Here is a 27,151-nt window from a genome sequence, read left to right on the forward strand (position 1 = left end):
CCAATCCACCGAACTTGCATATCTTTGGACTGTGGGAGGAAACCGGAGCACACGGAGGAAACCCATGCAGACACGGGGAGAATGTGCAAACTCCACACAGACAGTGGCCTGAGGCTGAAATCGAACCTGGGTCCCTGGCACTGTGGGGCAGCATTGCTAACAACTGAGCCACTGTGCTGCCCCATACCAGTCTCTGTGGAGTTATTTCATGGTCAAACAGGCTTTAAGTAACAATTTTAAAGTGAGCTAGGGAGGAAATTCCAAAGTTTAGGACATAGACAATTTGAGGTTGAAGAGTGGAGCAATTATAAATTTGGAATGCACAGGAGTGTGGAATTACAGGAGATAGATATCTTGGCGAGGGTTGTGACACTGGAGGAGATAGAGATTGAGATCGCTCTCTCTCCATATGGAAAATAAATGACACTCAAAAACATTTGCAAAATTAAACAACTGACTCAACCCAAGACCTAGGTGCAACTGACTGGCTACTAAATTGAGAGTCGTCACACTTGACAACAACATAATATCATCGCTGAAAGCCAAAATAGAACTGTGCCTCAGTATTTCTGCAAAATCTGTTTGTTTCATCTGTCCTATCCGTTCTATGTGTGAATGAATGTGAGTGGTGAGATTTAAAGGGTGTATAACTTAATTTCGCTTCTTAGTAAGTAGTAGATTGCTTTTCTCACATGTTAGAAGATAACTTTGTTACAATGTTTTGTTTTCTTGTTTGTTAATGAAACCTAGTGTGAGTTTTGTTTTATCTTTGATAGTAGCCACAGTCAGATATTAACCGTGAAAATCCATGAAATAATAGGACTCTATTTCCAGCACTCTATTCCCATCAGGGCTGTGATGGCGTGACGATGTCATCTTTATAACCAACCAAAGTTGTGAAACGATTGGCTTAATCGCAGAGCGTTGCCAGGGTGATGAGTGGAGTTGGTAGCTAGGGACTGCAGTACATTGATTCACCCTTATGCAAAACTTTGAGTTTTGCTAAGCATTTAGAAATGTGTTGCGAGGCTGTGGTCATTGATGGCTGCTCTTCTATTTCAGTTGGTTCTGAAGATACAGGCAGTATACGATATGAAGAGAGGAAAGAAGAAAGTGAAGGCTCTGACCTCTTCAGGATCCGACTCCATGCCCATGAAAGGTACGGAGCAATATTCATCAATTTATTCCGAACACTTAGAGCTAAATTGCAAGCTACGCAAGTGCAATCAAAGCTCAGCTTTAAGGCACAAATGTATTAAGCAGCTGTTTATTAAGTTCAGTTGTTAAATTCCTTTAAGTAATTGTATTTTAATATTTGATGATTCAACAGTTTCAGACACCCAAAATGTTAGTATGATCAAATGGCTCTGTTTGCAGTTTATTCAGTAGGATCAGTGTTCCTCACAATGGCACTGGTTATTCGGCAGATTAAGGATTAATATGGAACTGTGAGGAGTCGCTCATTATTCTGAGTAAAGATTACTCATGGTGGTACTGTACTGAGTCACTGTTTATTCAGTAAGATTATAGTTCGTTATGAGTCAGAAAGAATGGAAAGAATTATCTGAAATTACAATCGACCTGATACTATTGCTGTCAAAAAATGGTTGGAAGCAATGCTGAAATGATCAACTCAACATCCGAGGATTCTCAGCAAACAACATTGTACTTTGATGTGCAATGATTGCTATTCATGTAGACTTTAACCTTGACACTAAATGATTAGTGCAGATGACAATGGTTAAGAGAGTGTGGAATAGTTTGCAGTGTAAATACACTGTCAAAGGTATAGCTGTGTCCCACTGACTCAGTGTGTAATGCAGTAAGCAGCATGTCTTTGGCCTATTGGTAATCTTCTACCATTGCTCATTCGATGGGCCCTTAGACTATGTGTGGGAAAGAGGATTGCTGGCAGCACTCTTCCCCTGTGTCTGGTATCACAGCGTAGGACAGATGCCTCCCTCGAACCATCTGCCCCATCAGGGTGGCACAGTGTCTTGGTGATTAGCACTGCTGCCTCACAGCGCCAGGGACCTTGGCTCAATTCTGTCCTCAAGCGACATTCTCTGTGGAGTTTGCACATTCTCCCTGCATGTCCCATAGTGTCCGGGGATGTGCAGGCTAGGTGGATTAGCCACGGGAAATGCAGGCTTACAGGGATAGGGTAGAGGGGTGGGTCTGAGTGGGATGCTAAATGAAAACTGAAAGAACTGCGGATGCTATAAATCAGGAACAAAAACAAAGGTACTGAAAAAGCTCAGCAGATCTGGCACCATCTGTGAAGGAGAAAACAGAGTTAACATTTCGGGTCTGGTGACCCTTCCTCGTTCTGAGGAATGAGACCCAAACCCAGAATCTTAACTGTTTTTTCCTTCACAGATGCTGCCAGACCTGCTGAGCTTTTCCAGCAACTTTGTTTTTGTTCCTGAGTGGGATGCTGTTCGGAGGGTTGGTGTGGACTCGATGGGCCAAATGGCCTGCTTCCACACTGTAGGGATTCCATGCTCACCACACAAACATGTAGGTGGAGCTCCTGTGGCATTGCTCACCAGTTGGATGAAACACTCTTTTATTTCAAATACAGTTTTTGGGTGAGGGACTGTTTTATTCACTCTTGTTGATTTGGTGTCTACTGATTAAGAAAGAGACCAAACTTTGTAGCTCAAAGTTTTTAATTTTAGTCATTCATCTGATGTGGATGGCATTAGCTGGGTCAACCTCTATTGCCCATAACTAATTGCCCTTGAGAATGTGGCAGTGAGGTGCCTTCTTGAACCACACTGTAGCCCATATGTGATGGGTACCCCTACAGTGCTGTTAGGGATGGAGTTCCAGGATTTCGACCTGAAAGAACAGGAAAATATTCCCAAGTCCAGATAATGGATGATTTAGAGAGGAACTCGCAGATGTTGGTGTTAAAAGTACAAACTGAGTGCCTGTAAAGTTAGAACAGCAAAAAATTGCATCTGCTGGAAATCTGAAATAAAAACTAGAAATGTTCAGCAAGTCAAGCAGCATCCATAGAGAGCGAAACAGACAGTATTAGAAACTGTTAAGAGCTCCTTAAGCTGGATATAGTTCATGCCTTGCAAGTTCATCTGTAATCCTGTATATTTCAGATGACAACAGTGAGACCGAGAGCGATACAGAAGAACAGCAGAAAGGTAAGGGATTGTCTGAATGGTGACAAGTGTGCATTTCAGCAGCATGTTGTCACAATAAGTTATATCCTGGGTGACAGTCCACTGTTACAGTTGATCGAGGGAAACAATAAAGGCAGATATCTGTAATAAACCCACTTTCCAAATAGTGAATTGGCAACCTAGTCTTTATAGTGAGTCTATATTGGATTGCATTGTACATAACAGCGTAAGAATAGGCCATCTGCTGTGAAACATTCATGCTCAATATGAACCAGCTTCACACCTTTAAATCCATTCCCTTCTCCTGCATGTGTCTGCCTAGCCCTCCACTGAGATGTATCTATACTGTTCACATTAACCACTTCCTTTCTGCTGCAGGAGTCTTGCTTGCTCCAGCTGACAGACTCTCTGCAGTCCAATGATGCAGGTGAACTTTGCAATCTATCCCGTCCTGTCCTCCTGGATTTCTTCCTGTGCCTGGACAGTTCCTCAGTATTCCTCTTGATGGTTTCCCATGAAGAACACTAGGCTCAGGATAGCTCAATTCACAGTCCTTGGGGAGAGGTCAACAGTCTGTAGTCCAACTACAAATTACAAGAGTAATTTGGTACGGGATTTTGACAGGCCACGCTAATTCAACCGATTCATATGAATTTAATAAGAGATGTTCATTAAAATAATACAGGTCCCTAAATTCAGTGCGCTGACACTGTAAAGCTGGTGATGTGATGTGTAACTGTGAAACTCTTAGCGTTATTCTTACTGAGCTCAGCCACCAAGTGGCACAGGGACACGGCCGTGTGGGTACCTGCCTGAAATGTTCGTGATAATGAATGTTTTTAAAATATTAATTCTCAGGTTCCAAGTGTTACTGTTTAAGCAGCATTTATTGCCCATCTCTAGTTGCCCCTTGATGTTGGTGAACCACCTTGAGCCGCTGCAGTGTTTTTGGTGTGGATACCCCCACAAAGCCCTTAGGGAGGGAATTCCAGGATTTTGACCCAGTGACAGTGAAGGAACAGCGATATGTTTCCAAGTCAGTGGCTTGGAGGTGGTGGTGTTCCCACGTATCTGTTGCCCTTCTTCTAGATGGAAGTGGTCGTGGGTTTGGAAGGTGCTGTTGAGAAAGCTTTGGTGATTGATGTTCCAACCTTCCTCCATTTTAAAACCAGAGGCGGCTGAAATTTGAGAAACCTCGAGAAAACTAAAAATATTGTTTGGGAAGAAGGGGGAAGGATTTATGTTTTGTAAGTACTGGAATCAAAAGGGTTAGCTTTGCTGAGAGTATTTCTGGTATTTCCGGCAGAAAGATCAAAAAGGGAAAAATTGGAATAAATTAATTCGGTACGTTATAAATCAGCCTTTGCATTAACGAATGAGAACCTTTCTATATTATGTAATGATATTTGATGGACCACTGGGGCTTTCCTATGGGATCACAGTCCATGTAACCTGCCTTTTACCCTGTTGTACTATCTGAGGTAATTCTGACTATGAGTTATTAAAGAATTCTCTCTGTCTTTGCCTGTTTACAGCTCACAATCAGCGTTTGGTATATGTGCACTCCACATTGAAAAGGAACACCCGCTATCAAACCCTTGAGCGGGATTTAATCGAATTACAGGAGCAGAAGCTTTTTGAATACTTTGTGGTGGTTTCACTTCGCAAGAAAGCTTCTGTAAACACGTATGAACCTCAGGTCACTCAGCAGTTTCCCAGTAAGGTGAGATTAGCAACATTGTGCATATGAATGTGTGAGCAAAACTGGCACAAAACCTACAAGGCTGTCTATTAGTGAATGTGAAACCCTGGCTGCTGTATAACAGGAGCATCTAGGAAGATTTCCTCCATTCTCCAACTGAGGTCACGTCCCACCGGGCTCTCGGTACTCCCTCTCGCTGGGACAGCGTCCCACCGGGCTCTTACCGTTTATGATCACTGTGTTCTCACACACGTTCTACGCAGGCCTGTGTCATTCTGAACAGTAATGCTCCTATAATTGTGATCTGCCACATGAGCAATGCCTTTCTTGTCACCTGCTTTAAACCTCTTCCTACACCTTAATCTTACTTGGTGCTTTCATTGCTTTTATGCATGATGTTTCTCCTCCCAGCGTCCCCAAAGTTGACTCCTTCTCTGTAGTCAATCATTCCCAATCCCTGGAAATACAGATCTCCTCACCTCCCTCTGTCTTCCTTTTACCCAAGGTCCACAGCCCTCAAGAGACTCCTTGTTTGAGATCATCGAGGCACTATTTCCTGATTTACCTCCCTGCTGCTCTGCATTATAGACCTTGCCGTGCCACCATTTTAAAATGAAACAGAGGACTTCTCGCTGCCAATGCTAGCCTTCAGAGGCATCAATGGCAGACATAATCCACCTCCATGCCTCTGAACCAGGAATATGCTATAACCTGCAGATTTCAATACTTTCCATATTCGGGATACAACAGAGCCAGTTCTGAGGAGTGGTAATGAATTAATGAAATGCTTCTAAAATTTAGATCATATTTTCATTATTACTGAGAATTTATATTTGACCTTTCATTATTACTTAGAATTTACATTTGACCTTTCTATCACATGGAATATTTGAGGGAATTAGCAGAGATCCATTGAAGGGAAAGCTGGAGAAGTTCAACAGGAAGAAACAGAAAGAAATGTCGATTGTGAGAGATGAGATTACAGAGTAGGAGGAGTAGGACTCTGTAATCTCATCTTTCACAATCGACATTTCTTTCTGTTTCTTCCTGTTGGACTTCTCCAGCTTTCCCTTCAATGGGTCTCTGCTAATTCCCTCAAATATTCCATGTGATAGAAAGGTCAAATGGAAACTGCTCCTTCAGTTCTTGGTGAGCTGTTCTCCTGTACGTTAGAGTCTGTATCACTGTTGAGCCATGAGATATAACACACTTAATCAAAAAGGGACAGAGGCAGAAAGTAGGAAACTACAAACCAGTTAGTTCAACGTGTTATTGGGAAATTGTTCAAATTTATTGCTAAGAAAATAATAACAAGACATTCAGAAAGTCAAGACAGAAGCCATCAGAGTTAGCATGGTTTTATGAAGAGGAAATCATGTTTGACTAATTTGCTATAGTTCTTTCAATATGTAACATGCAAAATGGATAATGGGTTTTCTGTAGATATAGTATATCTAGACTTTCAGAAGGCATTTGATCAGGTGACATACAAAAGGTTAATAAAAAAAAACGTAAGATCGCACAGTGTTTAGGAGTAATTTATTAGCTTGGGCAAAGGAATTGGGATAAATGAGTCTTTTTTTCTGGTTGGCAAGATGATATTAGTGGGGCACCACAAGGTTTAGTCCTCAGGACCCAAGCATTAACAAGTTATATTAATGACTTGTATGTGGGCGTAGAAGGTTTATTGCCAGATTTGCAGCTAACAGTAAAGTAGGTGGGAAAGTAAGTTGGGATGAAAAAATAAGGAGGTTACAAATGGATATGGATAATCTATGTGAATGGGCCAAAATTTAGCAGATGAAGTTTAACATGGATAAGCCTGAGGCTATACGTTTTGGTCGGAGGAATAGAAAGGCAACTTATTATTCAAGTGGAGAGAAACTTCAGAGTGCTTCAGTACAGAAGGATCTGGGTGCCCTTGTGCATGAATTGTGGAACATTAGTGTGCAGGGACAGCAGATAATAAGGAAGGCAAATGAAATTTTGTCATTCATTGCTAAATGAACCGAATATAAAAGTAGGGAAGTGTTGCTGCAACTGTACAAGAGAGCCCACAGCTGGAGTATAGTGTACAGTCTTGGTCCCCTTTCTTGCGGGATGGAGTTTCAAGGAGACAGTTCAGACAAGGTAGACTAGATTGATTCCAGAGATGAAAGGTTTGTTTATGAAGAGAGATTGAGGTCAGTAATCTCTAGAGCTTAGAAGGATGAGAGAAGATCGAATTGATGTACATAAGATGCAAAAGAGATCAACACGAGCGTCATAGAATGCCCACAGTGTGGGAGCAAGCCTTTCATTCCATAGAGTCCACACCAACCCTCCAAAGAATATTCCACCTAAACCCACACCCCTTATACTATCCCCATAACCCTGCATTTCCCATAGCTAACCCACCTAGTCTGCATAACCCTGAACAATACGGGAAACTTAGCATGGCCAATCCACCTAACCAGGACATCTTTGGACTGTGGGAGGAAACCGGAGCACCCGGAGGAAAGCCACACAGACACAGGGAGAATGTACAAACTCCACACAGACAGTCACTTGAGGGAGGAATCGAACCCAGGTCCCTGGTGCTGTGAGGCAACAGTGCTAACCACTGAGCCACCGTGCTGCCTGTAGACAAAATAGATGCAGAGAGAATTGTTCCCCTTGTGGAGCAATCTAGAACAAGAGGTCATAGTTTTACGATGAGGGGCAGTGGATTTAAAACAGAAATGAGGAGGGACAACTTCTCTCAAAGGGTCATGAATCTGTGGAATTCACTCCCCGAGAGTAAATTTAAGGAGGAGATAGACAGGTTTTTAATAAGTAACGTGTTGAAGGGTTATGGGGAGTGGGCAGGATAGTGGAGGTGAGGCTGAGATGAGACAAGTCCTGATCGAATCAAATGGTGAGGAGGACTGAATTTCCTACTCCTGCTTCTGGTTTTCATGTTCTTATATGTCACAATTCAGGTTTTCTCTCACAATATCTGCTTTTTTAGTTTAACCTTGTGCATTCAGTTTGTTAGCATGTTATTTTACTGCCTATTGGAGTTATATTAAGACTAGACTGAGCACCCCACATTAGTTTCAGTGTGTAAATTAATGAGTTTGTTGTTAATCCCATAGTGCATCACCGTGTTGAGCCCACACATGAGACATCTAAGTTCACAGGAGTTACTAGTCTGTCCAATGTCACTTCCCTTATTACAGTGAACACATTATAACCAATCTCTCAGTCCAAAAGATGCTGCAGGTGCAGGGATGTACTGCTGAGGCTATATAAGGCTCTGTTCAGATCTCATCTGGAATAATAGCCATTTTAGGCTCCGTATCTAAGGAAGGATGTGCTGAGAGTGGTTTATAAGAATGATCCCAGGGATGAAGAGCTTGTCATATGAGGAGTGGTTGAAAAGTCTGGGTCTGTACTCGATGGAGTTTAGAAGGATGAGGGGCAGAGGGATCTCATTGACACTTACTGAGAGGCCTAGTAGAGTGGATATGGAGAAGATGAGGAGGAATTTCGTCAGAGTCAGAGGGTGGTGAATCTATGGAACTCATTGCCACAGTGGGCAAGTCATTAAATATATTTAAAACAGAGATACATTCTTGATTAGTAAGGCAATCGAGGGTTACGGGGAGAAGTCAGGAGAATGAGTTGAGAAACGTATCGGCTATGATCGAATGGCAGAGCAGACTCGATGGACCGAATGGCCTAATTCTGCTCCTGTGTCTTATGGTCATTTCTTTCCTTTTCCTGACCTTGGAAAGTCAGCCTCAGTTTTTCCATCAAGAATGGCCATTTAGTGGACAGAGGAGAAGTGATGCTCTCTGAACTAAGCATCTCCTGATGACTGAAACATGGGAGAACATTGTTGGAGCAAGATCTAAGTGAACTCCTGAGCTTGTGTCTGCTGACTGTAATTGTGTACGTGATTAGTTTATGAGAAGCTTGTTCATATGTTCTCACGCAGCTGGAGAAGTCGACAAGGCAAGCACGAGATGCTGAAGAAAGGCTAAAAGCTATTCCCCAGTTCTGCTTTCCTGACATCAGTGAATGGGTAGCAGTTTCTCAATTAAGCAGGTATGGGCTTCTTACAACATGTGCGTGGTGATGAACCCTCAGCTATTTGTCCTGTTAAAGCACATGGACTAATCTCCTACGGCATTACAACCATAGGTGATAGCAGCTTCTCACTTTCCCTTGTGGGCAATTAAAGGGCTGTGAAGGTTCCTCTGAGCTGCTGTTGTAACTTGTGTGGCAGCAGCTGCACACATTATCAGCAAAATCCCAACAGTAGATCAGGAGACGTTCCAAGGGAAATGAAAATGTACAGTTAGGTAGCACCTTTCATGGCCACGGCAAATGAAGTATTTTGAAGAGTAGCCACTGTTGTTTTTTTTATTTTTTTGAACATACATCAGTCAATTTTCACCCAGGCAGAACCCCACCAACAGCAATATGATAAAACCCAAATACTCTCTGTTGGGTGAAGCACAAGGAGAATTTCCAAGCTCCTTGTCAAAGTGGTGCCCTGGGTTCCTTTGTGCTTACGCGAGAGACTGGGTACAGCCTTTGTTAAGGATTTCACCCGACATTTGGCACCTCCCTACAGTGCAGCGTTCCGTCAGTGCTGCAGTGGGAGGATCCGCTTGAGCTATCTGCTAGTTTCTGGAATAGGATGAGATTGTTAACGGCATTCTAATAACAGATGGTCTGTCAGACACATTTCTGTCTGGACGTCACCTTTGATTTAAATCTCCTTTTCTGGGCAATTCTAACAATGAATTTCTGGTGATGCATTAGGGGAAGGGAAAATTAAAATCTCATGTTTAGTTCAGATAGTTACTAAACGAAGCCCTTTTTTAAAAAAAAAATCTACCTGGCCAGAATGTAGTATGGATTCACTCGAAACTCCAGGTACCAGTTACTGGTCTGTATCCAAACATACTGACTGTATTCAGAAGGCGCTTGTTCGCACCGTAATCAGTACTACTGAGGCTCTCTGGGCAGGGCAGTCCAGGCAAAAACAGGACTGCTCAAGGGGCAGTTAGACAGGATGAGGGGTATTCATTCATTCATGAGATGTGGGCATCACTGGCAAGACCAGCCTTTGTTTCCCATCTCTCGTTGCCCTGGAGAAGGTGATGGTGAGCCACCTTCTGGACCCACAGTGCTGTTAGAAACAGAGTTCTAGGATTGTGACCCAGTGACACTGAAGGAGCGGTGATATATTTCCAAGTCAGGGTGGTATGTAGCTCGGAGAGGAACTTGTGACCGGTGGTGTTTCCACATATCTGCTTCTGTTCTCCCTCCTGATGGTAGAGATGGCAGGTTTGGGGAGAGTGGGGAATTGGGAGCTTGCTTGGAAGGGTGAGGGGGGAGACGGGCAAGTGGTGTTTTGATATCAGCAGTGGGCAATAATCAGAAACCTGTGGAGCCAAATGTTAAACCCCAAGGAGCCAATGTGGGTGAGAGGCAATGCCCTGGAGTGTTTGAGTCAATAAATTTCTTATCACTGTTAAGCAGCATATCCTTTTGCTGCTGGCAACATGTGAGTCATTATGTGTGGTTTTCTGTTTGCTACGGGGTGTTCTCTGATGTATTCAGTGCATGTTATCATTGCACCAACAGTGAAACCTTCTCCTTCGTTTTGACTGGTGAGGATGGGAGCAGGAGGTTCGGATACTGTCGGAAACTCTTGGTGAGTTGTGTGACTGCTGGACTCAATAAATGTGAAGCTCATGGGTTCTGGTAGTGTGTCTATCTTGACTGGTTCCGTAAATACAGCTTAAAAACTTGCAGAGAGCGCTGAGCAGTCTTCCACACAGAGCTCAGTGGTCCCAGGCCAACTTCCAGGTATCGGGTAAATAGTCCTGACTGTAAACACAGGGCGACGAAGGGAAAATTACCAAGAAGGAACCTCCTGAAGATTAGTGTCTGCCAACTTAAAATCATACTGGACCTTTTGAGGCCATCTTTTGTTGAAAGGGTTTAAAGATGCGAGTCTCTGGTCTATGCAGTCACTTTGGCCTGGGAAGGAGAGCACTTCCTTGCAAAGCATTCCTGCTGGATGCAGAAGTATCAGATAGCCCTATGCGGATAAAATGAGATGGTGCCAGGCTCCCATGGTAGAGACTCCCAGGTGGTTAACACATTGAAAAGCAGGAGAGGATAGGGTGCTTTGTCTGCCTCGTGCTTGTCTAGACACAGGAGTGACTGCACGCTCACAGCATTAGAAATAGGAGCAGAAGTAAGCCATTCAGCCCTTCAGTCCATTCCATGAGACAGGGATCGATCTGCTTCAACACCATTTTCCTGCCTTGCCCCCATATCTCACAATCTTTTTAATCTGAGGGAGGCAAATTGTGGAAAGGGGAAGGGAGTGACAGTAAAAATGAAAACCAATGGCCTGGACCCTATGGGTAAAAGGAGAGATGGTACTGCCCAGATCTCCACAGTGCCCACTGCTGCTGACGGGAATATGTGAGGGGCAGGCTTGGCCGCCCCTTTTAGACTCTGGAAGATGCTCCCCCGATAGGATGGCTTAGTACAATGACTAGGGGCAAGAGGCAGAGAGGAGTGAGGGCAGGACTGAGCCAATCGCAGTATGGGGTGGGGCAGTGCATGGTGGCACAAACCATTCACCATGGGAATTGCATTGTATCATTCTGTGTGTGGTGAACGGGGTGGGGGGGGTGATTTGGATTGAACCATTCGGGTTGGTACGTGGACTGATGCCTTGCTGTAGGTAGAATTGGGATGGATTAATGATGGTTGGGGGGGGGTGAAGCCACTATTTGGGTTGATGGGGGTGTTGAGGCTGGTGATAGGGTGGGCAGAACCACTCGATAGGAGACCGGGTGAAGGTGGGAGGAGGTTGGACTGAGCCACTTGTTGGGTGGGAGCTGGTTCCAGAGGGGTGGACTGTGCCATTTGCAGGCTGGGTCAGGGAGAGGTGGGGGGTGGGGGGTAAGGCAGGGGAAAGTGGTGGTTGGACTGAGACACTCGTTGGTGGTAGTGGCGGGCGGCTAGGGTAGAATGAACTATTCACAATGTGGGATGGGAATGGTGTACTAAGCCGGTGTGGGTTGGTGGGTGGCATGACTTGCCACTTTTGGCCAGTATTTTTTATTATGATGCCACCAAACTGTTTGGCTGCCTCCCTTAACTTTCCTGTCCTTATTTGTGTCGCTTTCAGCCAAATGGGAAAGGGAAAAGATTGCCAGAAGTTTACTGTATCATCAGTCGGCTCGGTTGCTTCAACCTCTTCTCGAAGGTGAGCAGATCTGAAATTCAAATTGCTCACCCATGCCAACGTCCTGTGTTAAAGACCTCCCCCTAACATCACCGCCAGCCCCAGCTATTGGAGTGCCTTCTGGGCATTGCCCTGTTGAAGAATTTACTGAATGGAGAATAGTGCCAATGAGGCTGCCTAACACCAGCTGATCCCTGCCACCATACAAATCCTTTTGGCCTGCAGCTTCAGCACAGCTTGTACCTGACAAGTATTTTCTATAAAACTTGTTCTTCTCAATCTCGTCAATCCTGTTCGTTTCTACTTGGTGAGGACCCATGCTGTTTGGGTTTTGTTTTGCTCAGAACTCTGGAATTGAATCTTAACACAAACAGCTCAGACTCCAGGCATCTGGCTGACATGGACTGTGTCGCCAGTTAGTCTCCATGACAGAAAGCAGTCTGAATCCCCCCTCACTTTCCACTGCTCCATGATCTCCTCCATTCCATCGGCTTCAACCAAATAACCTGACCTCCGACGTTCACAATGTTTCCGCCTCAACTACAGCCCCTGGACAGACAGCACACAAGTGTCCACAAACGTGTGTGATCTTGCCTCCATTACCACTTGTGATGAAACCCTCACCTGCTACAAACAGCAGGTGCCTCTCACTTTCCTGTTAGTTTTAACTTCGCAACAACAACTTGGATTTACATAGCACCGTTAACGTGATGAAAATCTCATTGTGAGTATATTGGCCTCCCCATTTTCGCTGTTCCACCACACCCCCCACCCCCTGCAAAAAGAAGTCTGGGTTGAAGTAAGTTCACGAAGTTCTGGTCACTGCTTCAAGCAGAAAGGACCCTGACCTCAGTAGTTGATATCACCAGGGTCCTCTATCCAGGAAGGGCGGTGTGTTTGAATCAGTGGGGGGGGTGTAGGGAGTGAGTGGACAGTGGCTCAGTGTTTAGCACTGCTGCCTCATAGTGCCAGGGGCTCGGGTTCAATTCCACCCTCGGACGGTATTTATCAAGTTTGCACAATCTCCCCCTTTCCACGTGGCTTTCCTCCCACATTCCTAAAATGTGCAGAGTAGGTGGATTGGCCATGCTAAATTGCCCAGAGTGTCCGGGATATGCAGGCTAGGTGGACTAGCCTTGGGAAATACAGGGTTACAGGGATAGGATGGTGGGTGTGTGGCTGAGGATGGGATGCTCTTTGGAGGGTCAGTGCAGGCTCAATAGGCCAAATAGCCACAATCTGCACTGTAGGAAATCTAAGAGTTTGTCGGGGGTGGGTGTGTGTGTCAGGGGTGGGTGTCTGTCACTGTGTGGTGGACTAAAACAAGGCTAAGGTTATAAATATCTCCATCTCCACTTCCTGATCAGAACCCCACCCCCACCTGAGGGAGGTCTGTGAGCTTCCATCAAAATCCCGGATGTTCAATTCTGATGCTTAATCCCCCCGATTAAAGTCCACGAAGCATTCCTGACCAAACAAAACTCGGATGTGCTAAAGTAGGAAATAGACCGGAAGCCACTGGGAGATGGAGCATTCTCTCGGCCTGTTGTTTCTGGCCTGGGGCCTGGTGTATTTTGAGGAGATTCTGAATGTTTTCCTTGGCAGCTTTCCCTTGTCTTTGTGGAGAGGGAGAAGGCTGATCACCCACAATGTCATATTGTTGAACTTATCTCTCACACAATTTAGCTGAAAATTACCTTGGGCTATTGGCTCCAAAGTTTGGCCTTCATTCGGGAGCAACTAAGAATATTGTTGCATCAGGAACATGCAATCAGGTCCCGAGTCTGTTTGGAAGCGGCACTGAAAGCCGTGAGATTATGATCCACGATTGGTGAATCTTCACCCAAACCAAGTCAGAAACAGACCACTGCGTCAAACGTTATCTGCAGTTGCTATCGAGCCTCTGATCTCAGTACATACATAAACTGATTTAATACGAAGTGCCCCATTAAACCAAATTGCTCTGCATTCTCTCTACCCTACCAGAACATCATCTATTTTCCTGGAGAACCTCACCCTGTTGATCCATTATTAGAAAGAACTGATTGTGTCTTAGCCACAATGTGATTTGCCCCATGTGAACTTGGTGTTAGAGTGTTGGGAAATGTTGAGTTGTTCGGATGAACAGTGGCGTTCCCCACAGGAGTGTGATCCTGGATCATAGGCCCTGCCTGCACTCCCCCAGTTATTGCCAGACTGCATGAGTCTTCATCCAGACAGATATCCCCCACCTCTGATCAGCTTCTCTCTGTGTGTGTGTGCCCCAGATTCTGGATGAAGTGGAGAAGCGTAGGGAGATCTCCCCGGCTCTCGTCTACCCGTTCATGCGCAGCGTGATGGAGGCTCCGTTCCCAGCGCCAGGCCGACTTATCACCGTCAAGAACTTCCTACCAGGGTCCGGGAATGAGGTGACAATCAAAATGTTTACTCTGAGCCTGTCGAGCCTGGGTGAAATATCCACATTGGGTTGGGCGAGCTGGGCTCGTTGGGGGTGGGGGAGGTGGGAAGGTGCAGTGCGATTGGCCGGTGGAGGGTTTGATCCATTTGTGTCTTTCTTACGTGGGATGTTGGTGTGGCAAGGCTGACATTTTGATCACCGAGTGAACAGACGGCAATTCAGAGTCAACCATTTTCGCTGGCAGTTACGTGTAGGCCAGACCAGATAAGGACAGCACATATTTTTGCCTCCATCAGCCGGGGCACTGAGGTTAAAAATTGGCGGTAATGTTGCAGCTTTATAGAACCTTAGTTAGGCCACATTTGGAATATTGTGTTCAATTCTGGTCGCCACACTACCAGAAGGATATGGTGGCTTTGGAGAGGGTACAGAAAAGACTTACCAGGATGTTACCTGGTATGGAGGGCATTAGCTATGAGGAGAGGTTGGAGAAACTTGGGTTATTCTCACTGGAACAATGGAGGTTGAGTGGCGACCTGATAGAGATCTACAAGATTATGAAGGGCGTGGACAGACTGGACAGTCAGAAGCTTTTTCCCAGGGTGGAAGAGTCAGTTACCAGGGGCCATGGGTTTAAGGTGCGAGGGGCAAGGTTTAAAGGAGATGTACGAGGCAAGTTTTTTTACACAGAGGGTGGTGGGTGCCTGGAACTTGCTGCGGGGGGAGGTAGTGGAAGCAGATACTATAGTGACTTTTAAAGGGCGTTTTGACAAATATATGAATAGGATGGGAATAGAGGGATACAGTCCCTGGAAGGGTAGGGGGTTTTAGTTGTGATGGGCAGCATGTCGGTGCAGGCTTGGAGGGCCGAAGGGCCTGTTCCTATGCCGTAATTTCCTTTGTTTTTGTATCTTTCCTGAACACAAGATTTTTGTGGACCAGGTAGATGTTTATGACAATGTCGCCTTTAGGCTAGCTTCTTAATTCTCAGAATTCATTGAATTCAAATTCTATGACCTGCCCAGAATGGGATGCGAACCCATGTCCCTGGTATTCTGGATTGCTAAAGTAAAAGCAAAAGTAAAAGTCTGTGGATGCTGGAAATCTGGAGCAAACATACACACGGAATACTGGAGAAACTCAGCAGGCCTGGCAGCGTCTGTGCAAAGAGATAGAGTTTTGAGTCCAATAAGATTTGTCTTCAGAATTTTCAGTGGCCTGCCTATCCTCAAATGGAAACAGCTGTTGAGGAGATGGGCCAGGTGAAGGTGGGAGCAAGGTGAAAATGAGAACAAAACTGATGAATGTTTCCAATTCCGAACAAGAGCAGGAAGCAGCAGCGAAGACATCAATGTTGAAATGGAGGAAGATTTGTGGATGGGGCGTGGTCTCAGTAGGACAGGAGTAAGGAATGTTCCAGAAACCCTGTAAAGAGACAGGCGTGGCTGGGACTCCAAGTCATAACTTTGACTGGGTGAAAATGTGAAGTTGGTGGTGTGGGGGACAGTATAAAGGTTATCTAAGATTAAAAGAGATCTTGATCAATGGGCTGAGCAATAGCAGATTGAGTTTAATTTGGATAGAACATAGAACATTACAGCGCAGTACAGGCCCTTCGGCCCTCGATGTTGCGCCGACCTGTGAAACCAATCTGAAGCCCATCTAACCTACACTGTTCCATTATCATCCATATGTTTATCCAATGACCATTTAAATGCCCTTAAAGTGGGCGAGTCTACTATTTTTGCAGGCAAGGCATTCCACGCCCTTACTACCCTCTGAGTAAAGAACCTACCTCTGACATCTGTCCTATATCTATCACCCCTCAATTTAAAGCTATGTCCCCTCGTGCTAGCCATCACCATCCGAGGAAAAAGGCTCCCACGGTCCACCCTATCTAATCCTCTGATCATCTTGTATGTCTCTATTAAGTCACCTCTTAACCTTCTTCTCTCTAACAAAAACAGCCTCAAGACCCTCAGCCTTTCCTCATAAGACCTTCCCTCCATACCAGGCAACATCCTGGTAAATCTCCTCTGCACCCTTTCCAATGCTTCCACATCCTTCCTATAATGCGGTGACCAGAACTGTACGCAATACTCCAAGTGCGGCCGCACCACAGTTTTGTACAGCTGCAACATGACCTCATGGCTCCGAAACTCAATCCCTCTACCAATAAAACCTAACACACCGTACACCTTCTTAACAACGCTATCAACCTGGGTGGCAACTTTCAGTGATCTATGCACATGGACACCGAGATCTTTCTGCTCATCCACACTACCAAGAATCTTACCATTAGCCCAGTACTCTGTATTCCTGTTACTCCTTCCAAAGTGAATCACCTCACACTTTTCCACATTAAACTCCATTTGCCACCTCTCAGCCCAGCTCTGCAGCTTATCTATGTCCCTCTGTAACCTGCAACATCCTTCCGCACTATCCACAACTCCACCGACTTTGGTGTCATCCGCAAATTTACTAACCCGTCCTTCTACGCCCTCATCCAGGTCATTTATAAAAATGACAAACAGCAGTGGCCCCAAAACAGATCCTTGAGGTACACCACGAGTAACTGAACTCCAGGATGAACATTTCCCATCAACCACCACCCTCTGTCTTCTTACAGCTAGCCAATTTCTGATCCAAACCGCTAAATCACCCTCAATCCCATGCCTCCGTATTTTCTGCAATAGCCTACCATGGGGAACCTTATCAAACGCTTTACTGAAATCCATATACACCACATCAACCTCTTTACCCTCATCCATAAATGTGAGGTAATGCATTTTGGTAAAATGAACAAAGGCAGGACTTATACAGTTAATGGTAGGGCCCTGGGTGGTGTTGTTAACCTAGGATTCAGATACGTAGTTCTTTGTAATATGCGTCACAGATAGACAGGGTGGTTAAGAAGATGTTTAGGCACACTTGCTTTCATTGCTTAGGCCATTGAGTGAAGGGGTTGGGACATGTTGAGATTATCCAGGTTGGTGAGGCCACTTTTGGAGTACTGTGTACAGAACTGATTGCCCTGCTATACGAGGGATATTATTAAATTGGGAAAGGGTTCAGAAAAGATTTACAAGGATGTTGCCGGGATTTGAGGGTTTGAGTTATAAAGAGGAGCTCCGTATGCTGAGACATTTTTCACTGGAGCGTAGGAGGTTGAGGAGTGACCTTATAGAGGTTTATAAAATCATGAGGGATATAGATAAGGTGGATAAAACAAAGATCTTTTCCCTAGGGTGGGGGCGTATTTTTAAGATGAGAGGAGAAAGATTTGAAAGGGACCTGAGGGACAGCCTTTTCACACAGAGGGTGGTTCATATTTGGAATGAACTGTCGGAGGAAGTGGTAGATGCAGGGACAGTTACAACATTTAAAAGACATTTAGACAGGTACATGATTAGAAAAGGTTTAGAGAGATGTGGGCCAAACGTGGGCAAGTGGGACTAGTTTTGTTTGAGAAACTTGGCCAGCATGGATGAGTTGTACTGAGGATCTGTTTCTGTGCTGTATGACTATATGACTCTATCCCCCCACAAGTAAGGGGACCAAAACTCTGTACGGTACTCCAGGTGCAGTCTCACTAAGACCTTGTCCAGTTGTGGCAACACTTCTCTGCTTTTATACCCTACTCTTTTATCAATAAATGGCAAAATTCCATTTGCCTTCCTTATTACTTGCCTTTCCTGCACACTAATTTTCTGTGATTCATGTATGAGGACACACATCCCTCTGCACAAAAGCAATTTGAAGTTTCTCTCCATTTAGAAAACCAGTTGCTTTTCTATTCCACCGACCAAAATGGATAATCTGACACTTAGCAAAGTTAAACTCCATCTGCAAACTTTTGGCCCCGTTCACCTATCTGATTTTATTTTTTATTTCTTCACTGCATAATACTTTCCCACCCATTTTAGTATCACCTACAAATTTGGCTGTAGTACATTCTATCTGCTCCAAAAAGACACATTTATCCCAACTCTGTACATTTTGTTGGTTAGCCAATCCTCTATCCAGACTAATAAATTACCTCTAACCCCATGTGATCTTATCTTGTGTATTAACCTTTTGTGGGGCACCTTGTCAAATGCCTTCTGGAAGATGAAGAGCTTTAACAGCATTCATGTCTCTTCAGCAAAAGCTAAAATGTTCCTTTATCTAAAGAGAGCTGCAACTAAGAATTTAGGACCTGTCTGCCAATTCCATTTTGTAGGAGTGGAAGGTACAATTAAGGCACCTTTCAAATAGTTAGCGAGGCACATGGAATATTGGCTTTTATTGCAAGGAGAGAGGTGAATATACGGAAGTCTATAACTAGACATCATCTGGAGTACTGTGTACAGTTTTAGTCTCCTTACTTCAAGAAGGATATACTTGTATAGGAGACAGTTCAGAGAAAATTGACTATGCCGATTCCGGGCAAGAGGAGAGGTTATCTTATGAGGAAACGTGTGATCTTATTAAAACCTAAGATTCTGAGGCAGATGCTGAGACGACATTTCCCCTCATGGGGAATATTTGGAGAGAGGGGGCACAGTTTCAAAATATCAGGAATCCTATTTAAGATGATGAGAAATGTCTTCTGTTTGGGAATCATTGATATTTGGAATTTGACACAGAGCAATGAAGGTTTTTAGACAGATTTTTGATTGAAGTTGACAAGGGCTATGGCAGGAAGGATCAGGCGTGATTTTATTGTTGGGCTGAATGGCCTACTCATGCTCACATTTCTCACATTAATAGGTTGGTGCAAGTTAATAAGTGCATTTTTGGATCAGTTGGTAGCAGATGGGGGTTTTAATGCAAAAATAATAGGTCAGAAATGTAACCTAAAACTTTATTACAAGCTTTCTCATTTTCATTAGCCTGTTGTGTTCAGCATTTCACCCCGCCCCCAGGAAAGTTAACCAAGTGATAGCTTGAAAATCTACCAGTTCCTCCTTTCAACGACAGCTTCTAATTTTAACCTGCTGCGGTAGACTATCGATCTGTGGAGACCACCCAGGATCAGTCTTTGCCCTCTAATTGGACTTTATCAGGAAGATTGTTAATGAATCGTCAGTTTCCCAGAGACCTGTTGCTGCTGATCTGGCATCCACCAGCTCGTTCTGGATGTCATCTCCATGGAAACCAGATATAATGAGCACGCACTGTTTACTGGAGAGAGTCAAGCCTGAGGAATTCTCTCGGTTTATTCTGTCCGTGATAAAATTGCCCAAGCTCATTGAGGAAGTTTATTTTCACATCTGTAGAGACTTTATGTAAAAAAAAAACAAACAGCTTCCCACAACCGCAGCTTAGTGTCTGCTTTAATGGCCTATGGCTTGAACAGAAACACAGTGAGATATTCCTGTAGCCAGCCCATCTACTTATACATCACGGCACATGGTAACACTTGTAGTCACTGGTTACCACTATTAGTTACTGGTGCTGGCTAACACCACTAATAACATATTTTTTGATTCTTTGTTTTTTATTTATCATTTATGTTGCCCCTGGAGATAACGGGGTGGTCATTTCAGACAGCACTCGAGAGTCAACCACATATCAGTGGGTCTGGAGTCATATGTAGACCTTACCAGGATGGATTGAGTGTTTATGACAATCTACAATGTTTTCATGGTCATCATTAAATTATTTTTTATTGAGTCGAAATTCTGCTATCTGCTGTGGTGGGATTTGAACACGGGTTCCCAGAATGTTAAACTAGTGATCCAGAGACCCAAGTAATGACAATACCCCTAGACCATTGTCTGTCCCTGACAATACAACTATGGTCAGTTATTCCAATGCAGTACTGTACTGAGGGAGTGCTGCACAGTTGGAGCAACTATCTTTCAGGTGAGATGTTAAACTGAGGACCTGTCTGTCCCTCACGTGGATATGAAAGATTCCGTGATACTACTTCATAAATTGCAGAGGTGTTCTCCCCACTGTCCTGGACAATATTGGCCCTTTCAGTGATTGATTCAATACATATGTAATAACGATGTAGCTCGTGGAGTAATGGGTCTTGATTCCTCCCATCTTCCCCCACCCTTATCATTCCTCCTGTCACAGGCGTAACAAAGTGAACTTACAGGTTAAGACACAAGTCGGCCATCTGATCCCTTCAGCGTGCTCCACCATTCAAAACAAGATCACCGGGAGAAGATAGCTTAGTGGTATTATTGTTGGACTATTAATCCAGAGACCCGGCTAATGTTCTGGGGACATGGGTTCGAATCTAGCCACAGCAGATGGTGGAATTTGAATTCAATATTAAAAAAAAAAAATCTGGAGTCAAATGATAACCATGAATCCAGTGTTGATTGTCGGAAAAAATCCATCTGTTTCATTAATGTCCTTCAGAGAAGGAAATCATCCTCATCTGGTCTGGCCTACATGTGACTCCAGACCCACAGCACTTCTAACTGCCCTCTGAGCAATTAGGAATGGACAATAAATGCTGGCCCAGTTAGTCACATCCTGTGAATGAATTAAACAAAATCTGATTCTGGTCTGAACTCAAACTTCCTGGCTGTCCCCGATGCCCTTTGAACCCAGAATCTCTGTTACTCCTACCTTAAAAAGATTTATGGGTGCAAAATTCCAGCATTCTGCAGGGAGCCATGATCCTATTGAGCAGCAGAGCGGGCTCAAGGGGCCGAATGGCCTATTCCTGTTCCTATTTCTTATGGCCTAAGAGAATTCCACAGGGTCACAGCCTTCCAAGAGATGACAATAGCTCCTCATCTCTATCTTAAATGGCAGACTTTTTTTGTTTTAAGAACTGTATAGTCAAGTTATAAAGTTATTCAGCACAGAAACAGACCTTTCATTTCAACCAGACCATACCAAGTATAATCCCAAACTAAACTAGTCCCACCTGCCTGTGCTTGGCCCATATCCCTCCAAACATTTCTTATTTGTATTTATCGAAATGTCTTTTAAACGTTGTAACTGTACCCACATCCACCACTTCCTCTGGAAGTTCATTCCACACATGAACTGTGTGTGTTAAAAAAAAAAACAGAATTGCCCTTCGTGTCTTTTTTAAATCCCTCTCCCCTTCCATTAAAAATATGCCCCCTCATCTTGAAATCCCCCACCCTAGGGAAAAGACACCTGCCGTTCACATTATCTGTACTTCTCATTATTTTATAAACCTCTATAAGGTCAACTCTCAACCTTCTATGCTCCAGTGAAAAAAGTCCCAGCCTATCCAGTCTCTCCTTATAACTGAAACCCTTCGTTTCAGGCAGCATCCTGGTAAGTTCTAGTCTTTCCCACAAGAAGAAATGTCCTTAACATTCACCTTTGTCAGATCCCCTTAAAACCTTATGTTTTAATGAGATCACCTCTTTGAAACTCCAGTGATTGCAGGCCTGACCTTGTTAAACTTTCATCCATAAAATAATCCACTTTCAGCTCTTCCAATTGCAGCATGATGTTGTAATGGAGGAGCCTGGGGTTTTCATACGATCGATTTTTGTACTGAGCGCTGCTGCTTGTCATTGCTGTTATCTGTTGCCAATGAAGCTGTAATAAAAATGGCCTAAATTGACACCAGGCTCCTCTTCCTCAGGTGATTCAACTGTGCAGACCAACCGATTCGAGACTGGAACATGTTGATTTTGAATGCCTGTTTGGTTGTTTGAACGTTCGGCATGTGATCCACGTGTTTGCCTCGCTGCTCCTGGAGCGGAGAGTGATTTTCATTGCAGACAAGCTCAGGTGTGGAGAAGAAATCAGCTCGGTGTGATATCTGAGGGGATACTAATATCGTCAGCGTAAACCAGGGCTTATTTGTATACAGTGCTGACCCATTAATCCAGTCACCCAGGGGAAACCTGCTCACCTGCAGCCTGGTGAGAATGTGGAGCTCTCTACCACAGAGCAAATAATATTAATATATCAAAGAGGATGGCAAATACATGATGGTGGATAGAATAAAGATACAAAATAGAAGGTACAACAGCTTAAACACATATACCAACAGGTTCAAGAACAGCATTTTGCCTGCTGTTATTAGACTCCTAAATGGACCTCAAGTTTCAAACTTGATGTTGATCTCACTCTGTGCACCTTCTCTGCATCGTAACATTGTATTCCTTGCTCTGTTCTATCACCCTAATGCACTTTGTATGGTATAATCTGCCCGTACTGCACGCAAAACAAAGCTTTTCACTGTACCTAGGTATATGTGATAAAAATAAATCAAATCAAATCAAGAATACAGTGATTGGACTCGATTATGCGGCTAGGATAGGAATCCTGTATAAAAGTCAGTGCGGTACAGTTGGGCCAAATGGCCTTTTATTTTGCTGTGAATTTTAATCTCTCTTTTCCCCCATTATTCTTTCATGGGATCACCTACAGGGCCAGCATTTGTGGCCATATCTAATTGTCCTGAGTGGCTTACTTAGCCTTGTTAGAAAGCAGTTAAGAGCCAAGTATATAGCGATACAAGTCAGCAAATGTGGCTAAAGATGGCAGATCTCCCTCTCCCTAAAGACTGTTAGGAAACTGGATCAGTTTTTACAATTGACAATGGTTTGTAGTCAGCATTACTGAGACTAGTTCTACACACTCGGGAGTAAACTGAATTTAAATTCCATCAGCTGCAGGGGTGGGATTTGAACCCACGTCCCTGGGTATTAGCCTTTGCTTCTGAATTATTAGCTTAGTGACATCACCACTGCACCATCAGCTCCCCTTAATCCCAAAATTTGGGTCTGTGCAGACACTGCATACAGTAATGTGCTGGTCTCATAATCTGACTCACTACCACATCTGACTGTGGAGTAATGATCTTATTCTGCAGCCTTGCAGCCAGTCCCCTTTGTCAAATTTAAATCTTGTTTGCTATGTTTGTTTATTTTCTATCATTCATGTTTCTGTGATCCTTATCACCGGTATTATACTCCACCCCATTGAGCCAACCTCACTAATCATTTATACATGTGAGATTTAAACAAAGAAGTTTTAAATTTGGCCGCAAAATTGCTAATTTGCTGGTTTACCCTTGATGTTTGCATCAAAATGATTAAACGTCCTCCAGAAATATTTCACTGTTGAATTAATTCCCTACTGTAGGCAGCGAGTCACGGCTCATCTCCATGCCTGGGAATGTAATGATAATATATTAAAGCCATTAGCATGTGCTTGTGTAAATCCCTCCCAGTTTCATTTCTCTGCTCCATCTCTGAATCCTGGTCACATTTATTGTCGCTGTCTCCCTGTTCAATGATGGGTGGATTTATCAGTCTTTCTCTTGTTTTCCAGCACACTCTCTAAATGTGGGCATGCTGTCATTGCCATGTTGTACCCGTTCACCTGGCAGCACACCTACATCCCTGTGCTTCCAGCTGTCATGATCGATATCGTTTGTTCTCCTACTCCTTTCCTTATCGGAATTCTATCAAGCTCGCTGCCTCAATTGAATGATCTGCCCATAGAGGAGGTGAGAGCATTGCATACCTTGGGAAAGTGCTTGTTAAGTCCTGGGAAAGTAAAGTGGCAAGGTTCAGAGGAGAAAATTGGTGTCAAATTTTGCTTAAATTTCAACAATTCAATGTTAATGTTACCGTCCAAAAAGGAGTCCGGACAGGATGTTAAGAGAAAGTGTGTGTGTTCCTTCAGGGTGGTCAGCCTGAGGGCCGTGTGTACGTGAGAGTGGTCAGTCTGGGAGGGCCGTGCACACGAGAGAGGGGTCAGTCTGGGAGGGCCGTGCGCACGTGAGAGGTGGCCAGTCTGGGAGGGCCGTGTGCATATGAGAGCCGGAGGGTCAGCGCCGAGGGAGTGCCGTGCTGTCGGAGATGTGCTGCTTTGGAAATAATGCTAAACCAAGGCAGAGGCAACACCTTAGTTGTCTCTAAAAGATTCTGTGTGATCCAGTGATAAAAACCAGAGACCCATCCTGAAGTTGTGGGCATCATTTATTCCTCAATCAATGATTACACAGAATAGTGACCGGGTCCCTGACACGTTGCTGTGTGTGGGAGCTTGCTGTGCACAATTGACTGCACCTTTTTGCACACTTCAACATTCGGCCTGTCAAATCCACACCAACCCTCCGATGAGCACCCTGCCCAGACCAACCCCACACACCCAATCCCTGTATAGTGTATAAAGTGGATGGCCTGGGAAGGTTCTAACGCTGTTATTTGTCAATTTGTGTGTATTTCAGGTGTTGGTGGTTGATCTGTGCGCTGACAGGTTCCTGAGACAAGTGAGTACAGTACTCTCCTGTGTATGAAAGCTCGACTCTTTCGAGAGGTACCCCCAGTAATATTCAGGCTCGGGTAGGTCCCAGGAATATTCAGGCTCGGGTAGGTCCCAGGAATATCGATATTTATGTAGTTTTACTTGCTCCCTCCCAGCACTGTGGCTCTACCTATACCATAAAAACTGTGGCAGTTCAAGGTGGCGGCTCAGTACCACCTCCTTGAGGGCTGTTGAGGATGGGTAATTGGCAATGCCCACATCCTCAAAATGAATACATTTCTGTAAACAAGCCTCATAGCCCTTTATTTCACGTTTATTTTGCTAGCCCTCCGCCTTTCTCTCTTTCCTCTTTAATAGCACAATGCAGGCAGCATTGTACCCAGTGAGGAGCAGTTCCATTACATCGTTACCTGGTTGTCCCAGGGTCCTAGAACCCTCGCAGCACAGATTGTCCAATCCTTTTCTTGCAAGCAAACAACCTCCTGCAGTTCGTCCACACGCTCCAATCTGGTGTCGATGCCACCACTTGACTGCATCCCTCCTGGTTGATGACAAACATTGCCAACTGTAAACCTTGCACCTGACCCAAGGTGATAAAATCCCAGGTTTCCATGGAAATTCTAGACAGCCCTCAAACACTTTGAGGAAGGCCCAGGAAAGGGCGTGGCCATGGACTCCACAATCTGAACATCCCAAATTGTGACTGGGGCAGTTCCGAAACAGACCACGCCCCCCCCTCCCCCTAACCAATGAGCTCTCTGCCCTGGTGGATCCAATCCTGGTGACATCTGCTCTGCATCATCTGGCATTGAAGGAGTTCCAAAATTGCTGGAGAAACTCAGCAGGTCTGGCAGTGTCGATGGAGAGAGGAAAGCAGTGTGTTAATGTTGACAGAAATTCAGCCCCAAGATGTTCAGAATTGTAGGCATGGGGCTATGCGGGTCACACAAAAGGATTGAGCATTTGTAGAATGCAAAAGCCAAGGGGGCAGATGGGAGTGGGGAAAGTGAGAGGGAATGGCGGTTGAGGGGCTGTTTATTGCTGGACTTTCAGATGAACCTCAGAATCTTTTCCAGCCCTAAACCTCAGTGTGTTCCTCTGCGTGACGATTTTGTGATGTTTCCCAATTATTTCAAGGGGGTGGGGCTGTTGACCTTGAGGGGATCAGTGATCACCCTGTCACATTCTGACCATTATGTAGCTGTGTAACAATTTAATTCACAGCAGTTTGTAGTATTACTTCATGAATGTTAACCAAAACATGTCAGTGACCATTTGGTGTGGATATTATGTCCAGTTTGTCCATTGGTCATGACATTTCTTGAAATAATTTCACATCAGTCCATGTGAAGACCACACACTCGCTGCTGAAATGTGGAGTGTATGGCCCCCTCTGGTGACACAGCATGGTCACTGCGACCTACTGCCTTTAAATTTCTTCACGGCACAGTGTCTGTAATTGTTCCTGATTTTGTATTTCCCCCAACTCCCCCTCCAGATGAATGATGAAGATTCCATTCTTCCACACAAGCTACAAGCTGCGCTGGAGCAGATCCTCGAGCAGCGATCTGAAATGCTAACTGCACGAGAGGATGTGGATGATATGGATGGTGAGTAAGAGGGAACTGTCACCTGCCTTCATTAGTGTTTCCTATCGGGCAATAAGAGTGACCGAGGAAAAGCAGGAGCTTTTGGAACCTCAACGTGGCTCAGGACATTGGGTAGAGGAAGGGGTCCGAAGAACCCCCTAGCCCCCACGTCCCCCATCAGCCTGAGTTTGGGTTTGAGAATATCCAGGACTGCTGTGTGTAATTAAAGAAACTTAAACAATGTAATACATTCAAGGTCCGGGCAAAGTTGTGTCAGATTCAATAAGACAGTTAAGGGACTGGAAACTGCCTTTGAGTATAACGATCCTGCCATTTCTCATTGATCAGTTTCACCCTTGCACTACATCACTCAATTTTGAGTCTTACAAAGGATTATTCTCTCAATACTGATAATACCGTTCAGATTAATTAATTTCACAGCCTCCTGGATGATACTGACTGCACAGTCACAATATTAGAGTTCTATTTACATTGAGTTATTTCAAAAACTAAATTCCAGAATCAGAGTTTAATGAGAGATAGTAGGAACTGCAGATGCTGGAGAATCCGAGACAACAAGGTGCAGGGCTGGATGAACACAGCAGGCCAAGCAGCATCGTAGGAGCAGAGAGGCTGACGTTTCGGGCCTAGACCCTACATCAGAAAAGGGGGAGGGGAAGGGGGTTCCGAAATAAATAGGGAGAGAGTGGGAGGCGGATAGAAGAGGGATAGAGGAGAGGATAGGTGGAGAGGAAACAAACAGGTCGAAGAGGCGGGGATGGAGCCAGTAAAGGTGAGTGTAGGTAGGGAGTTAGGAAGGGGATAGGTCAGTCCAGGGAGGACGGACAGGTCAAG

At 44.6% G+C, this 27,151-nt stretch overlaps 1 protein-coding gene across 6 annotated transcripts in view; it reads left to right on the plus strand.

The window, feature by feature from the left end:
* LOC109918028 (DENN domain-containing protein 2C-like) overlaps positions 1–27,151 on the plus strand; it is a 107,707-nt gene that overhangs the window by 69,981 nt on the left and 10,575 nt on the right. For 5 of the 6 annotated variants that reach the window (XM_048611903.1, XM_048611902.1, XM_048611900.1 and 2 more), the window contains 11 exons: positions 1,063–1,159; positions 3,120–3,164; positions 4,679–4,866; positions 8,807–8,916; positions 10,468–10,537; positions 12,035–12,112; positions 14,359–14,499; positions 22,066–22,214; positions 23,766–23,943; positions 24,670–24,711; positions 26,206–26,317. In XM_048611903.1, the coding sequence (XP_048467860.1) occupies positions 1,063–1,159; positions 3,120–3,164; positions 4,679–4,866; positions 8,807–8,916; positions 10,468–10,537; positions 12,035–12,112; positions 14,359–14,499; positions 22,066–22,214; positions 23,766–23,943; positions 24,670–24,711; positions 26,206–26,317 (1,210 nt within the window). Of the gene's footprint in view, positions 1–1,062; positions 1,160–3,119; positions 3,165–4,678; positions 4,867–8,806; positions 8,917–10,467; positions 10,538–12,034; positions 12,113–14,358; positions 14,500–22,065; positions 22,215–23,765; positions 23,944–24,669; positions 24,712–26,205; positions 26,894–27,151 lie in introns of those variants that run through there. The other variant, XM_048611904.1, reaches the window with a different exon arrangement.

Source organism: Rhincodon typus, chromosome 25 (genome assembly GCF_021869965.1).
Source record: "Rhincodon typus isolate 14 chromosome 25, sRhiTyp1.1, whole genome shotgun sequence".
In the NCBI taxonomy this organism is placed as follows: Eukaryota; Metazoa; Chordata; class Chondrichthyes; order Orectolobiformes; family Rhincodontidae; genus Rhincodon; species Rhincodon typus.